At 38.2% G+C, this 17,724-nt stretch overlaps 1 protein-coding gene across 2 annotated transcripts in view; it reads left to right on the top strand.

The window, feature by feature from the left end:
* The window catches only part of LOC149152898 (glucose-induced degradation-like protein), a 76,470-nt gene that overhangs the window by 54,450 nt on the left and 4,296 nt on the right, over positions 1 to 17,724 (top strand). For both annotated transcript variants that reach the window (XM_089438731.1, XM_089438730.1), the window contains 3 exons: positions 9,919 to 9,992; positions 10,307 to 10,361; positions 10,524 to 10,586. In XM_089438731.1, the coding sequence (XP_089294857.1) occupies positions 9,919 to 9,992; positions 10,307 to 10,361; positions 10,524 to 10,586 (192 nt within the window). The remainder of the gene's footprint in view (positions 1 to 9,918; positions 9,993 to 10,306; positions 10,362 to 10,523; positions 10,587 to 17,724) is intronic.

The following is a 17,724-nucleotide window of genomic DNA, read 5'->3' as shown; positions in this document are numbered from 1 at the left end:
CCCCTCATGACAAGTGAGTGGTCAGATGCTTTTCTTACCTCAAGCTTGCCATCAGACCAAGGACAACAAGTTTCTCTTGAGCTGTGGGAGATATAGAACATGATGCAGAAGAAAGTCTGGAAGACCAGGCAGTTTAAGCTTGATTGTGCCAAACCCTGATGGCTTGATTTTTGATTGGTCTGCAAACTATACTGCTCCATCAACATTGTCAGTAAATTCTTCAAAAAATCTTTTCTATGAGTCATGTGGTAGGTTGCTCCTGAATCAAGCAACCAATCATTTTTCCAAGAAGCAAGTGAAGCATTAAATAAATCTTCATTTACTCCAATATTACATTGTGCCACAACATAGTGAGCGGATTCAGGTGCTTTACCTTTGTCTGTATCATCAGTTTTACCTTTCTGTTGGTTTCTTTGCTGCTCAATTTTGTCCCATGGTAGCTTGCATGTAGAGGCATCATGTGATCCATTTCTTTTGTAACGTATGTAGCGTAAATCTGCCTTTTCTCCTTGAGAGTGTCTGCCCCCCTGCCTCTGAAATATCTTCCTCTTCCTCTTCGACCACCTTTTCCTCTTGAAGAATCTTGAGTAGGGTGCTTCTCTTTATGAGCAAGGCATACAACCTCTTCAGAAGATTCAGGGGCTGTATTCTTTCCAAAAGCTTTCTCTCTTTCAGCAAACTTTTTCACAAGAGAGTCAAAGGTGATATCTTTGAGATTTCCATTTGCTTGCAGTGACTCAAGATAATTGGAGTAAGTAGGATAAAGTGCCTTGAGAAAAGCGATAAGAGGAATATCCAATTCAACCTTAGTGGATTTTATATCATGCATTATAGACTTTACTTCAGATGCAAGAGCAAGAGGATCATTATTTTGCAGTTCAAGAGTGAAGAGTTTAATCATGAGTTGAACAACTTCAAGTGCAGAATGTGAGTCATAGAGTTCTTTTAGCTTTTGTAAGGCTTCAAAAGTAGTTGAAAATGGCGAAATATGGTGACTTACCTCTTCATTTACAGATGCTGCGATTAATGCATAAGCTTTGTTGTTCTTGTTTTCCCAAATGACGAGCTCTTTGTTTGATGTAGGTTGTTTTGGCTCTTTGTCTCCGTCTCCAACACACACTCCTTTCCACAACTCATTGAAAATGAGGGTGTGTTTTATCATCCGGGACCACTCAGGATAGTTCTCTTTGCCAGTGAGAACTATTCCCACAATAGATATGATTGAATGCATACTGTAAAAAATACTTCTGCCAATATACAATAAAATTGTACTTTTGGTGGTAATTTAAAAAAAAATTACAATTCAAAGGGGCGTTCTCTCCATATAGGCTTTGTACTATCTTTGTCTTTAATGAAAATATAAAACATTTCCCAAAGAAATATTCAGATCAGGTATGCACTCTCAAAAAAATTTCAAATCTCTTCCTCATCAATTTTTTTCCTTACGGTTCCTGTGTAGCGCGTTTCACTTACTACCAAAACAGAAAGAATTGAAATTTTGTGTACAGTTGTGCGTACTCCGCTCCATAAAGAAGATTCCACATTAAATCATATTACAAGCAGCGTAAATCATATTCAGGCAGCGTAAATCACACAACATTCAAACTTCAGGCCTCAACGCATATGCCATGAACAGCTCAATACAATGCCAAAAACAACGTATAGCCAAAAAAACTCAACATATATATACCAGCGTTCTTCAAAATAGGAGTAGCGTTCTCCGCCCGAGCAGCGTTCTGTAAATACTTATGGAAGGGAGCAACGTTCAAATCAGCGGAGCAACGTTCTTCACAATTGCTGCTAATCTCACATGCACTTCTAAATCGCTAAAACATTTCCAAGTAGGAAGATTTTACTGCGATTTACTGCAACATCAATGCAAAGCCGTCCCTCTCTCAATGCTTTTTGAATTTAGGCAGTAAGAACAGTTAACAGATTGCGCAGTAGACAGAGAGGATAGAGGGCATAATAGACAGTGGACAGAGAGCAGTAGATAGTGGAGTTACAACTATTTTTGGAGTTGGCTCTGATACCATGTCAGACCAGGGAGTAACTCCTCAACCAAAATTGATTCGTATATCTCATTCCTTCAGGTAAGTCTTCATTATATACATGAGGGAGAGTCTGTTCACTTCATCTCTCGATGACTGTTCATATTACTTATTTAATTCTTTACATTATATTCACACAATCCTGATGATTAGGTGTCAAAAATATGTGCTAGGATGATCTTGAATCTCCAATCCAAGTTTGTTGATCAGATCCACTGCTACGAGATTAGCTTGTGAACCTGAGTTGAACAAGGCATTCTTGACCTGTATCTTAATGTGGAAGTGCTTGGTCATCTCCTTCTCTTCCTGATGATGAAGGCTATTCAGGTTCACCTCCTTCTGCATTGAAGTACATACAATTTTCTTGTCCATGTTGGAGTTGATTTCTACCTGATTGCTTGAATTTGTGGCAATAAGATTCTTTTTCTTCTCATCCTTCTTCTAGTTCTTTGGATTTAGCTCTTGATGCAATTTCTGCCACCTCTCCTTTGTGTGGTCATCAATGTTTGAATGATTGCAATGATTGATAGGATCCTTGCACTGATGTGCAATGTCTGTTGTCTTCTTTTCCTTCCCCCTTTCCACTTCTTCTTCCCTTCCTTGGAAGCTTCTTTGTGCTCTTTCACTTTTGAACCACTTGACTACCCTCTCTTTTGGCCTGTGTTTTTTTAGGAATTGTGCCTATACACAAACCTCATCCACTGTTCTTGGCTTGAACAACATCACGTGCTTTCATTGATGCCTGGGTAGACCCTCCAAATACATAAGGAGTACATTTTGGTTCTTGGGAGAGATACCTAGCATGATGCCATCTTCTTGAATTTGGTGCTCTCTACACTCTGCCCCTAGCTTTGCTTGAAGTAATGCCATCGTATCCCTTGGTCCTCTATACTCGTGATAAGGTAGAATTGGGGCTTTATGAGGGTTTTAAAGTCCTCCCACTTAGTTATTGGGGGATCACCCTCCAGCCTAATTGACCTCATATGACCTCCCCACCCTGTGAGGGCATGGTCCTCTAACTTTAGCCTAACAAATGATATTTTTTCCCCTAATCTATGTTGTGAATGCTCAAATATACTCCTAATTATTGCAACTAGTGGTTCAATTTTAAGGCAGCAATGTCACCTTGATACAACTTGATGTTGACCTTTGCTTCTAGGGACTGTGAATAGTTGATGACACTCGAACTTAACTGCTCTTTTTCAGGTTCTTTTGTTAGCTCCTTATTTGGGTCATCATGTTCCCCCAAATTTCCCTCTGATATGACCTCTGAGCTGTGTTGAAATTGTAACTATGGTCGGTCTAAAATTATTTATTATTGTTGTACTTGGGAAAAACAAAATTATTATTGTTTCTAGCATGTTCTTCATGCTTTTGATTTGGTAAAAAAACATATTTTTGTAAAGAAGAAAAACATTATTTTTATTTATAATTTCAAGCGACTCCACAAGTGTTAAGTCAAATCTTCTAGATGGTCAAGTCAACTTATCTAGAAACACACCCAATTGGATCATATTGACCCTTCTAGATGGTCAAGTTGGCTTGCCTTGAAAGGCACCCATTCAAATCCAATGAATGCAATATAAAGGACTCAATTCGTCCTCCTTGGCAGTGAATTCAATCACACATATTCATCTGATCTGTTCTCCTATGCGAAGGGCTACAAAGAAGAAGTCAAGGGCTAAACAAGTGAAGAAGATATTCGTTCTCTATCTCTCCTAAAGTCTGCTTGAGTCCAAATTGAAGTCTAAGTTTTTTGCTACTATAATAGGTCCAAAGTTTGAAGGTTTGAGGCTTTGGGGTCTGCACTTTGTCCGAGTCCCTTGGGTTCTATATAAGGTCCGATAACCTTACCTTGTTCAAGATTTTTGTCTACTACTAGGCCATAAACTAAGAGGCTACATCGAGCCTCTTGTGGTTCGAGAAGGTCTGTCCTTTTTCAAGATTGTTGGTCTAGGCTGAGTCTTAGAGGAAGTCCGAGCCTTCCATTTTGTGATCCAAGGTATATATATTGGTCTGAGTTTGAGCTACTTTAGGCTTGTGATTAGGCCGAGGACTAAGGTCACCTCAGATCCATCTCTTGTCCGACATCCGAGACTGCTATCTGAAGTCCAAGCCTAAAGGAAGGTGTGTTATCCGAGCTTGTTTACTGTGGTTGTTGAATTTCCACGATCTTGAGTCTAGGTTAGAATCTTAAAATCACTGACGCTACCAAACCAAGAATCTCAACCAGAACTACTTTGCACAACGGAAAATATAAAGCAGTAAATCACACATGCACAAACATACACAATTTTTAACAAATTGTACAATAATGTACAACCCCCAATCTTCGTTATATTGGACCAAATATGAATAATACAATAGTCTATGGTATACAAGATACAATGACAAACTTCGCTGTGAAGACTCATTGTCGTATCTTGTCCTACCGGTCCTTTGCTTCCATACTGCTCACTAGTTTCCCCTTAGTCCTTCAAAGGGCAACACATCGAGACTCCAGGAGGGCTGCCACCTAACACTGCCGCAAGTCACTTCTGTAGCAGGTACATGGGTTGATCCAATTTGTTCTCTGGGTAGGCCTAATTCCCGAGCTCCAAACTGCCAGGCTAGCAGTCACCTTTGTCCATCAAGGCATTGCACTTCGGCACCAATCTTCACCCAACCTTCAACTCCTCTTCATCACTTCAAGATAGCTCATCTAGGGCTACTTGCTCTATCAACACGCTGCCCTCCACTAGACCAATGATGCCCAATCCTTCACTGCGAAATCTGCTCCTAATTGAAGTCTTCTTGCCACCCAAGACAACTCCAATACATGGCTTCCACAAGTTGCAATACTCTGATCCAAAATTGGTCAAATTTCTTGACCCAACGCAAGGCTCAATTGTTGTTCCAAACTGTTTTGTTGCTGTCACCACAGTGACTGTTTAGGGCACAAAACAATGTTGTAACAACCCTCAACCAGTCATCAAACAACCTTAAAAGATTGCGGCCTACCCTTGTATAAGTCCTTTGCCTCCACACTGTTGATTAGGGCTCAATCTAGCCCCAAAAGAGTCCCATGCAATGCCCTTTCTGTGGGGTTAGGGCTTGCGGCCTACCACAGGTGGCTTATTGTACCCACGAATTGCTGAAATAGAGTTTTCCAGCCCACATAACAATCAAAACAACCCATAATTAGTCTACCTTACTACGGCCTTTCTACTGGTTAATATTCACTCCAAAACAGTGATGGGAGTGACCTAAACATCCCTCCTTCCTTCGCTGGAAATGCCCTAACCTGCGACCCAATAAAAACAAATATACTCTTCCTTCAATGAGATCTTCTCTCTCCTTGTAAGATGCCTTGTGCTGCACAAATGGATGAGAAATAAGTCCTCCACTTCACCTCTATATATACATATAAAGAGGGCTCCACGAATTTATTTGAAGAGACATGCTCTTTGACCAAGCCTACATGACTTGACTGTCCATAATTAATTGTTAACTTCAAAAATTCATAACTTTGTTTCTTGTACTCTAATTTGAGTGATCTTTGGAGTGTTGGAATCGGCACGCCAAGCTCTATCACCTCAAATTTTCTCATGCTCAACTTCATCACGGTTTTGACCCAAGTCTCGATGGGTGCAAAACCCCTACCTTGGGTTCCAAGCCCACAAGTGACCCTTGTGGCGCTTTTCCCTCCAAACCTCGAACCCTAGGGCTTGGAGTACCTCCCAAGCTACACAAATCAACACTTCCTCTTAGTGAGGGAGGTACTTCCAAGACTATTTAGTAACTCGTCATCATCATCATTGCTTGCAATGCTCGCCTAACTCGTGGCGCTCACAATTGCAACAATCCCTGTTATATGAACTACACCTTTCTCGAAAGTGTCGCTGTCCCTGGAAGCATCCTGCTTCTTCCTCTTCTCCTGTATCGCTTTCCAATCTCTCCATGATTCCTTCTTGGTAGTTGGGAGCACCCTTGCTCCCCACTGACCATGCGCTTTTCTTGGGTTGCAAAGTCTCCCTTTGAGCCTGCAAGCTTCCTCTCGAACTTGACTCCCTCTGAGTCTTTGGAACTTGAACTTTTTTCTTTGGAAAGTGTACCTTCTTCTCGAGAACCTGTACGTGCTCCTCTGAAGCCTGCACCTGCACTTGCACCTGCTCTTGCTTCTCTGCAACTTGCGCTTGTTCCACTTGCTTCTTTCCATGATCCACAGGCTTGGTTGTCAACTTGTAGAGACCATGCTCTCTAACTCAGAGTACAATCCCATTAGACTTAGAGCCTTTGGGCTTGAGTCTTTCCTTCCCATCCTGGAACAAGACCTCAAACCCCTTCCTCTCGATCATCGAGACATAAATCATTCTATATATGAGTCCTAGTACAAACAATACATCTTGGACCCGCGTCACATGTCATGTCTCCATCTTGAATGACACAACACCCAATCCTTGGATCTCCAATTGACTACTGTCGCCCAACACCATGTGCAACTTTGAGTCCCATTCAACTAGAGTCTCAAAAACCTCCTGTGACCTTTTCATATGCTTTGTCGCACCACTGTCCACGTACCATCCATCCTCATTGATAGTACCTTGCGAGAAACGAGAAATCATAGCAAAGTCCTCCTCTTCCAATCCCCTGGTGAGATCATCTATCTCAGCTGAAGTGGCAACACCGACGACTTGCTTTCCTTTCTTCTTCTCGTCATCTCCCTTCTTCTTCATCGAACATATCGACGAAAAATGACCCATCTCGCCATAGTTGAAACACTTGACCTTACTCAAGTCCTTCTTTTGCTTACCCTTCATTCGCGCTGTAAGTGTCACGTCATCATTGAAAGTCTTCTTCTTTGGATGAAGATCCTCGTCTCGCAACTCTTCCCGAATGAAGTCGTCCCACAACCTATTCCAGTTCGACAACTTCTCTTTGGAAACAATTCCTTTGATGAAGGGCTTCCATTCCTCGGTGAACCCTTTCAAGGCAATCCTCACCATATCTCCATTTGAAATAGTCACACCGATGATAACAAGCTCATCTTTGACCTGAGACAATCTCATCAGATACAAAGTCACACCTTCGCCCTTTATCATCTTGTTGGACTTCTACTTATCCTCCAATACCAATACCCGATTCTCGTTCTTATTTTGAAACAAATTCTGCAGAACCATCCACATCTCATGTGCGGTGTTCTTCCCGGACAAATGAGGTATTAGGGCATCCTTCACACCATCTAGGATGATCAATCTCCCCCTTGTATCCAAATCCTCGTACACTTCTAGCTCCTTTGGGTCAGTTGGCTTCTTGATGGCTTTCTCAGTGAACTCCCAGATCCTGTTGACCTGCAAGACCAATTTGATCCTTTCCTTCCATGGACTATAGTTGGAAAACCTCGCCAACCTAACCTCATATCGGATACTAGCCTACAACTTCGACATTGTCACCTACAATGTGACCAACTCCCTCTTAAGCTGTACTTCGATGTGCACAACTCTGATTCATTGACTTCTAAAGTAGCTCAAACACGCTTTGATACCATGTTGAATTTCCACGATCTTGGGTCTACGTTAGAATCTTAAAATCACTGACGCTACCAAACCAAGAATCTCAACCCGAACTACTTTGCACAGTGGAAAATACAAAACAGTAAATCACACATGCACAAATATACACAGTTTTGAACAAATTGTACAATAATGTACAACCCCAATCTTTGTTATATTAAACCAAATCTTAATAATACAACAGTCTATGGTATACAAGATACAACGAAAAACTTCGCTACACAGACTCAGTGTCGTATCTTGTCCTGTGGTCCTTTGCTTCCGTACTATTCACTAGTTGTCCCTTAGTCCTTCAAAGGACAACACATCGAGACACCAGGAGAGTTGCCACCTAACACTGCTGCAAGTCACTTCTGCAGCATGTACACAAGCTGATTCAATCTTCTCTCTGGGTAGGCCATCCTCAACCTATGATTCCATCCACAACCTATGATTCCATCCTCGAGAAGCTTTTCTTTGTTAGACCAATGTTATGGTAAATAGATTTGTCGACCATACCGAGGGTCTTGCAACTATCTTCTTAAACTGCTTCTTGGATTCCCTACAACTTCCCACGAGATTCCCCAAAGAAAATTGCTTTGATATCAATATGATCCATAAATTGCCATGCATATTCCATTAGACAGTTTGTCACAAGTTACAACAAATTTGATAAAAATAAACTAAAATATATATAATGAGGGTAAATTTCCTTGGATTCCAAATTTATTAATTACTATTTTCTGCTTATGCATGCAATAGATAAAAATGTGGAAAATAGAGAACATTAAAATACAATCATACAACATAACCACAATGAACACGTATATGGTACGGGAAAACCCCATTGGAAGGTGAGGTTGCTTTTCTTTCTTTTGTTTGGAATGGAAATAATGGAAGTACAAATGAGAAAACACTCTCTATGGAGTCACCTTAGACCCGTGGCTTGATAGGCTATTATAGAACACTAACTCCCTCTGTTATACTATCTCATTCCCACTCCCAATTGTTCTCTTCTAGAGTGGAACAAATGCAATAGAAATGAATGGAACCTCTTTCCCTCCTGGTGGCCTAGTTATAACATACCCTGCTAGCGAACTAGGAGTCAAGTTTGACTCCAACTCTCAAATAAAGTTACAAATTTGAACCTTCTAGAGTCTTCTTCCAAGTCCCCATGTGGCTAGCTCCTTTTGCATGAGTAACGTGGGCTAACGTGGCATCCTCTTGAACCATGGTGGTCAAACACGATATGTCAACTTCTAGGAGGCATAACTTTTGCATATGAACTTCAATTAATGTGATTCTTGCACCATTGGAAAGGTCTTTGAGTTTAAAATAGGGGCAGAGGGTCCAACGCTTAAGCAGCAAAGTTTTACTGCCAAAAAACGTCAGTTAAAGCCTCAAAATGGCCCTGGAAGGTTTTAGATCCCAATTCTCCAAATCAGGTCCCGCCGCTAAAACTGCTCCTGCAAGCTGATTCCTCCAATTTTTCCGCTTTGAAAGCATCGAGATAGATGACAAACAATATAATTATCCAATTCAGGTCATTCCTAAAATAAACTGCCCTATCTTAATATAGTGTTTATAGCTTTTTATCTTTTCTTGCATGGGCATAGCTTTTTGGCTGTTTCTCCTATGTTTCATATTTATCTCTGAGAAAATATATGTTTTTTTTTAATCTATTAGACTAACCTAAGTACCCACGGGGGATTTGAACCGGTGACCTATCGCAAGGAGTACCTTAACATCCCACCTATTCACCGTCAATCCAAAGCCCCGTGGGCTGAGAAAATAGATGTTAGGTATTCTAATAAATCTCATAAAAACTGTTGGTGTCATGACTCATGAGTGCTTTTGACGGCAAAGAAACATTCACCCCCCAAAGAAGAAAGAAACAAATCATTAATTGTAGACCAATCTTATTTTATTAAATCTTCTATAACCCAACTAATATATTATTAAATTTATTAAAAATTGTTGTTTTTGGTTCAAACTTCATAATTCGATGCCCATTGGTTGTTATGCATCTTGCTTTGAATATGCAATTGCTTTTCAAAAGTCTAACTAAACCTATGGTCTGGGCAGATCCTTTCCTATACTAACCTTTGAATGCAAGCACAGAATGTTGTTATAAATCCCTTATTTCTTATTACCTTTAATGTTGTTATAAATTCCTTGTTTCTTATTACCTCTAAGTGTTTAGATATGCAAATATAAAATGGTAAGGTTGCCTCTACTCTGTATATTAAATGGTTTTGGCTGTAGGCCTTTGGTTTTCCAGTGGTTTGCAGTATTATAATTTTGAATGTACTAACATAGAGTTCATCTTCTCTCAGGTCGTGACATTTTGGGAGGGTGAAATTGTTGATAACAGGAACTATACATTTTTAACTGGAAAGTGGGAGGCAACGTATGTCACTGTATTACTATCTAAGTTCTAATATACTATTAGCATCTCAGGGTATTACTATAACAAGCATTGAAAGAGTTGCACATTTACCTTTATTGCTTTTATATGCTCAATTATTCTTGTCTTTTTTTGCTGCAGTAAATAATCATAAAATTTGTTACTGATGTACCTAATTTGACAGTAAACTAATCATCAAGGAAAATTCTCAAATGGCACAACTTCTTTAGAGGCACCCTTTATAAAGATATTTCATTTTTCAATTTCAACTAACCATGTGTAGTTTAACTTTAAGCTAATGCCTTTTTTGTTAACAGGAAAGAGATAGACGTGAGACATTGGTCAAAGTTTCAATGCTTTGCTCCACTTCTTGTGAGGCTATTCTAATCATCAACTTTTTCATTGTGTTTCAAAATACGAAAGTCATTGAAAAATTGGGCAATGTCTAGCAAAATATCTTGGGACAACTGCTCATTATTATCTTATCTTCTAATGTAGTCCCTTTTCTATCTTGTATTTTCTATACTGTCACAGAATCAAGTGGAACTAGATGGAGGCAGATCAGTGGACCTGAGTAATTATCCCTATATTTTCATGGTATGATAAATTGTTTTGCTAGATTATTGAGCAGATATCTTTAATGTATATCCGTACAGAGAAGCCAATATAATATTAGTGGAAAATTGAAATACATACCATTTTTTTGTTTGGGAGAAAAAGAAAGTTTATTAATTTCTTTAAAGATTACATCCAAACAATATTTTAGCTCATTTGGCTGATAGTCAAAATTGATTGAATCGTCATAATCTCCATTTGATCTTGATCTCTGTCCTATTCTTCTTCCTCAACACTGCAATTTATTTACCTTTCCTGCATTTAATGAACTTGTTGTCTAGTTAAGTATAACTTCGGAGGTAGTGTTGTCATCAACCTGGAACAAGCTTGAAACCTTTTTCTTTCCCTGTAACTTTGGCATTCTCCTTGGAACAGAGGCTTCTCTAATCGGTCACTTTAGCTAATCTGGCCTTTGAATTTTCACTTCTTCCTCACCTTTGGTGTCTCTCTTTTTCTGAACACTGTATTTCTGAATCCTCCGAAAGTTTCAGAGGATGATCCCATGAGGAGCCAATATTTTCTCAATAATGTTGCAAAAATTCCAAATCAGTGAATGCCATGAATACACAGAAAGGAGCTTCTTAGCTAAACTTCATTATTCAGGGAAACCAAAGTTGATGGAAATGCTTGATGGAAATGCACATTGAATCTACCATCTTTCACAGCAGAAACATATTGATTCTCCTAGAGGCTTGAAGGCTGCTGAAGCCTCACCATCCCAATTCCATCTTTTCAACTATCTTTTAAAATGAGAGACAAACGTTTAAACAATGACCACAAATTTAGAACCAAAGTGCAATATAAAAAAGGGAGCCTTGACCATTGCTCCACAACAAAAACCTTGTACTGCTGTTCCATTCAAACAGCAAGATGTGCAATCAAATGATAACAGCATTACCAAAAAAAAGTTTGGAACATGTCATATTCACTCACAACATTCATGAGTATGGTAAGCATTGGATGAACAAACTCCAATGTTGCTGAGCCTGTTATCAAAGTGAGAACAGAAGCTACAAAACAGGATTCTCTGACATGACAGGCAGCCTATCATCAGACTCTACCATAACAGGAATCTGGAGTCCTATAAATGGCAATGCCTTGTCTGTTCATTCCAGACTGGTGTATCTGCATATAGAATCTCAGCCAAAATAGCAACAAACAAACATTGTACTTTATGTCGTATGCATTTCTCTTTTCATAATGAGATCACCTTATATTGATACCAAATATCAAACCTGAGTAGGGTCTGCAAGACAAGCTCCTCCATCTCCTTATAGTTTTTTACCCAACAAAATGTTAAGATTTTTCAATTCATCAATTAGTGACATACCTCGTTGTGCCACATGATACAAAAATCAGGCAAATAACTGGCCTCAAGTTCAAAAAACAGGACTCATGTTGTTGATGATATAGATGATGTGGACTCATTGATGGTGATAAAGATGATGTGGACTCGTTGATGATGATAAAGATGATGTGGACTCATATTGATGATGATATTGATGATGTGGACTCGTTGATGAGGATAAAGATGATGTAGACTCATTGATGATGATAAAGATGTTGCGGACTCGTTGATGACGTGGCTTTGTTGATGATGATAACAATGTGGAAAAAGTCGAAGTCGGGATTAATTCGGTAAGGGTCCAAAAGTTGAAAAACTCGTTAAAGTCGGGAGTTTTTTGAAAAAGTCGGCAAAAAGTCGACAAAATTAAAAAAACACAAAATTATTCATTTTTTTTTTAACATCTAGAGTCGAAGTCATAGTTTAGAGGTGTTTTCAGTGTTTTACTACAATGTCATTCTTTACATGTGAATTCGATCACTAAAAGCATGTTACACTCTTGCAGTCTGCATTCTAAGTGCATTTTATCACCAATGTTTTTCAACATTATCCACAAAAAATATGATCATAACAGTGTTGATTCTTGGGAATGTTCTTCAGCTATTTACACTTTCTTGCTTGCTAGTCTGGATACTCCTTGTCCTCTTGCTCTTATGTCTCACAATCATGCTCGTCGAGGTAGTTATGCACTTCTTTTTCATAGTCTTCTCAGTTTCTTATAGCAGCCTTCTGACAGCTTAGCCTCTGGCTAATGTCTCTTCTCTGTATTTTTTTGCACATCTCATATAGATCCCTATTGTTTTGCATACATAACATCCAACAAGAACAAACCAATAATAGCCATATATGTTTCAACATTCAGCAGAACATAGCAACTAAGCAATTAATTTTCTCAGTAACACTAACCAACTATAATGCTCGAAATTAAGATTCAACAACAAAACAAATTGCACAACACAACGTTATCATCAAATTTCTAGGGCTATGTTTGAAAGATTCCACTCTCTGCCTTAAGATTAAACAACAGAAAATTATATCATTTTTTCCTTTGTGGCCTCTTTATCTTCGGCCTGGGAGGGAGGCCGACTTTTTGGGTCGACTCCCGATTAAATCGCAATTTTTTCCTTTCTGAAAAAGTCACCAAAGATGAGTCTGCGATTATTCTGCTATGTAGAGGACTTCTGTGTAAGAGGAAGTTGTTTTTGTAAAGGCACGATCTTGGTGATATTTTTGGCACTATGATTGTGAGTCCATCGACATCTCCTTGATGAATGATTTGAAGAAGCTGCAAGACTCTGATGGGTTTGTTGATCTATCTGCTGATGTTTATTTCTGCTGAAGCCATTTATTATCTGTTAGATTCGGTTATGGTCTGTTGGACTCTACTGTGGTTGCCGATGATTGCTTTTGTGAGAAGCCACTTATTATCTGTTGCATTCGACTATGGATCTGATATTCAAGCCACTTATCTGCTGGATTCGACTGGATACTGATATTCGCTTCTGTGAGAAGCCACTACTGAAGTCTATAGTTGCTCATGCTTGCTTCTAAGAGAAGCCCCGACTGAAGCTGAATGAACAACTGAATGTTGTTGTTTACTGAAATGTTTGATAAAGTATTGAGATCCACCATGGCTACATTTTTGATGTTGCGCTGGTTGTTGATGTTTATGTGAAGAAACTGGAATGCCTGAGAATCCCTTTGGAGAGGGAGCATTGATTACATAGCATCCTAAATCTTCCTTAAGCTGCGATTGTGAGACCAATGGATTGGTCGGGAAGATTGTCACTCTTGTAGGTTGTGTGCTGTGAGACCTTGTGGTGAGGGAGATGCATTGAGATGAGTTGGATGCTATGTATCTTTCTTTATGATGAGACCGATGATTTCTTCCTTATGCTATGGGCTATGAGACCTATGATTGGTTGGGAAGATTGATCTTGAGAGGGAGAATGAAAAGTACCTCCCTGGCTAAGAGGGAGTGTTGGAAATTATGGTAGCCATGGTCGATATTTTCACCTTGAAAAGAAATTGAAATAAGAAAAGTCTTTTGGTAAAAATCACATAACATAAATTTTTGGCCGACGCGTTTCGAACCAACCAGTGTGGTTCATCATCAGGACCAGATGAAGAGGTAGACCATGGCAAAGGCTTAAATAGAGAGCAATGTAGAGACCATAATTTCAAGTAACGACTATTTTTGAAAAATAATATTTAAATTATGATATTAATTTATTAATATATTAAAAACAAATATTATTAAGTAACTGCTATATTAAACGACTAGTTTTTGAAAAATAATATTTAAATTAATTTATTAAAATATTTTATTAATGGGAAATAATCGAAAAATATAACTAACAAGAATAAAAAAAATTCAAAGTCAATAATATTTAAATTATGATATTAATTTATTAAAAACAAATATTATTAAGTAATGACTATATTAAACAACTAGTTTTTGAAAAATAATATTTAAATTAATTTATTAAAATCATTTTTTTTGGTAGGTAAGAACCCATTGGGGATTTGAACCAGTGACCTATCGCAAGAAGTGCCTTAACAGTGCACCCATTCACCGTCAATCCAAAGCCTTGTGGGCAAAAAAAGTATTATTAAAAAATTCTATTAATGGGAAATAATCGAAAAATATAACTAACAAGAATAAAAAAATCAAAGTCCAACCCCAAACAAGGAGGAAGTAAAAAATTATAAAAAGGAGTCAAACCCTAATCAAGACAAGATCATATAATAAATAAAAACAATTAATGGAAATAAAATAAAATGAAAATAATTAATGGAAATAAATAAAATAAAACAAAAATATACACAAGTAAAAAATAAAACCAAATAAATAAATAAATAACTATATATATAAATTCAAAGAAAAGTAATCAATAAATTATTATTACTATCCAATTTTAAGGTCATGACCAAGCCAAACACCAAATTGGTGTATGAGACCCCCTTTTTTGTGGGACAAGGGACCCACTTCCACGCAACGGTTTGACTGCTAAGTCTATGAAGGCATACATACTCTACCCCCCTCTGGTTTTGAACCCATGACCTCTTATGGGGAAACACATGCTCTTAACGGGGTCAACAATGAAATATAGGGTTGAGGCCCATTAAACAAATAGCAAAAATACTAAAAGGAGTTAAGAACGAATAGGATGATAAAATACTTAAGAAAACACGAAGGATCAAGAATATAAACTCTAATGAAGAATAACTGAATAAACCAACAACAAATACTATAAAAAGTACACCAATACCTACACAGATAAATAAACAAACAAAATAAACCCAAAAAGAAACCTAAAAACTAGGAGGACGGGATAGGGACCCAATTTCTACTAATAATCCAGCGATCGTCTCTATTCAAATTGTTGGGTCTTTTTTTGATTTCTAGGGCCTCCCTCAATTTACGATGATTGAAATGACTAACCCTAGCTACGACTTGGGCCTCCTCAATGCAGATGTGATGCTTAGATTTATCTACATGCTCTGCCAAAGCAGAGGAGCGGGTCCTGCCATGCTTGATGTCAGCGGCATGCTCACGAATCCTTTGATTAATCGAGCGACCAGTCTCACCAATGTAGGGAGTCCCACAAGAGCATGGGATAACGTAAACACCCTTCATATTCTTGGGGTCCACTGGATCTTTTACAAATCTAAGGGAGCTCCAGATGGTATTTAAAGGCCTAAAGGTTGAAGCCACCTTATGCTTCCTTAGGATCTTCGCAATCTTGTCAGTGGTCCCTTGGATAAAAGGAAGATGAACACCAGAAAATCGATCCTTGGTATCTTTCTTAGCCCTAGGACCTTTTTCAGCTCCAAGGAAAGCCTTATTACATTGGTGTCTACTATACCCATTATTAAAGGAAACACGTAGGAGATGTGCTTTCTCTCCATTGAGATGGTTGTCATCAGAAACTCTCAAAGCTCTAGTCACTAAGGTGTTGAGAAAACACATCTCCTAAGTGTTTTCTTTACAAGATTGCAAAGATCCTAAGGAAGCATAAGGTGGCTTCAACATTTAGGCCTTTAAATACCATCTGTAGCTCCCTTAGACTTGTAAAAGATCCAGTGGACCCCAAGAATATGAAGGGTGTTTACGTTATCCCATGCTCTTGTGGGACTCCCTACATTGGTGAGACTGGTCACTCGATTAATCAAAGGATTCGTGAGCGTGCCGCTGACATCAAGCATGGTAAGACCGGCTCCTCTGCTTTGGCAGAGCATGTTGATAAATCTAAGCATCACATCTGCATTGAGGAGGCCCAAGTCATAGCTAGGGTTAGTCATTTCCATCATCGTAAATTGAGGGAGGCCCTAGAAATCGAAAAAAAGACCCAATAATTTGAATAGAGACGATCGCTAGATTATTAGTAGAAATTGGGTCCCTGTCCCCTCCTCCTAGTTTTTAGGTTTATTTTTGGGTTTATTTTGTTTGTTTATTTATCTGTGTAGGTAGTGGTGTCCTTTGTATAGTATTTGTTGTTGGTTTATTCTTCATTAGAGTTTATATCCTTGTTTCTTTGTGTTTTCTTAAGTATTTTATCATCCTATTCGTTCTTAACTCCTTTTAGTATTTTTGTTATTTGTTTAATGGGCCTCAACCCTGTATTTTATTGTTGACCTTGTTTTATTTATTGATTACTTTTCTTTGAATATATATATATATATATATATATATATAGATATGTTGCACGGGTTCCCGAACCCAGGGGTGGGGTTCTCGAACCCGTCCTGGGTTCCTGTCCCCACATTCTGGGTGTTGGAATGGGTACCTCTGAGAAGAACCCTGAAGAACCCGGTTCTTCTTGAAAGAACCCGAGACTTCGAAATCATAAACCGGGTTCTTTTGATACATCGGAAAGGATTGCAAAGTGTCGATGTAGATGTAATATTCCCAACTCAAATATACTCAATTTTCTCTTAAAATTTCTGAGTTTTTAATTGAGTTTCAATGAGTCTTAATTGAGGTATTTTATCAAATAGTTGAAGGACAACTGCTGTAGATGTTGGTTTTATATTTTCTCTCAAGTGACATGGACAGTGGTCATTGCAGCAATGGGAAAATGCTTCAAATAACTAGATAACTTATTTATAAACTCAGAATTAGACTTTCACTGCCGTTTCAACTTAAAATGATGAAAATTTCTGAGCATAAACAGCCATGCAATTAACTAGACACCAATAGATGTAGTGAAGGTCAAAACGGTGGAACCTGGTAGCATTACAACAGTGTATAAATGGAATATCAGCCTTTAAATAATAGATCTTCAGCCATTAAAATCAGTCTTCTACAACAGAGATGGATCAGCAATAAACATAGCTTGTTCTCTAAAAAATCGTTGTTTAACAAGGCAAAGTCTGATATTGTTTAAGAGCAAATTTCCTAAATTTTACAATGCCATCGCGAAGGACACACTTGGAACATGCTCCATCTGATAAGAACTTAAACTTGCTGAATGTCAGAGCTTTTGCAATTAACTTGATTTCTTGAGTAGGCAAGTTGCTACAAGATTTGGCAAAAATCTTGAAATCTGGGGAGTAAATAAGGATACATAAATTACGCTCTATTATCTCTTGAAAGAGGATATTTGATCAGCCTTTAACCTCTGAAATCAATACGGTTAAATCATAAATATTTTAGTTTTCTTGTTTAAAGTTGAAAAACATACAAATTCATATATATTATAAGTTAGAAAATATAATATTTATATATCATATATATAAATTATAATATACCCCCGATGAACCCTCACACCC

The sequence above is a fragment of the Pinus tabuliformis genome, chromosome 9, assembly GCF_031772625.1.
Source record: "Pinus tabuliformis cultivar Carrire ecotype Pingquan chromosome 9, CPIR1, whole genome shotgun sequence".
Taxonomy (NCBI): Eukaryota; Viridiplantae; Streptophyta; class Pinopsida; order Pinales; family Pinaceae; genus Pinus; species Pinus tabuliformis.
The sequence above is the reverse complement of the archived record's forward strand: the minus strand, read 5'-3'. Positions and strand labels throughout refer to the sequence as shown.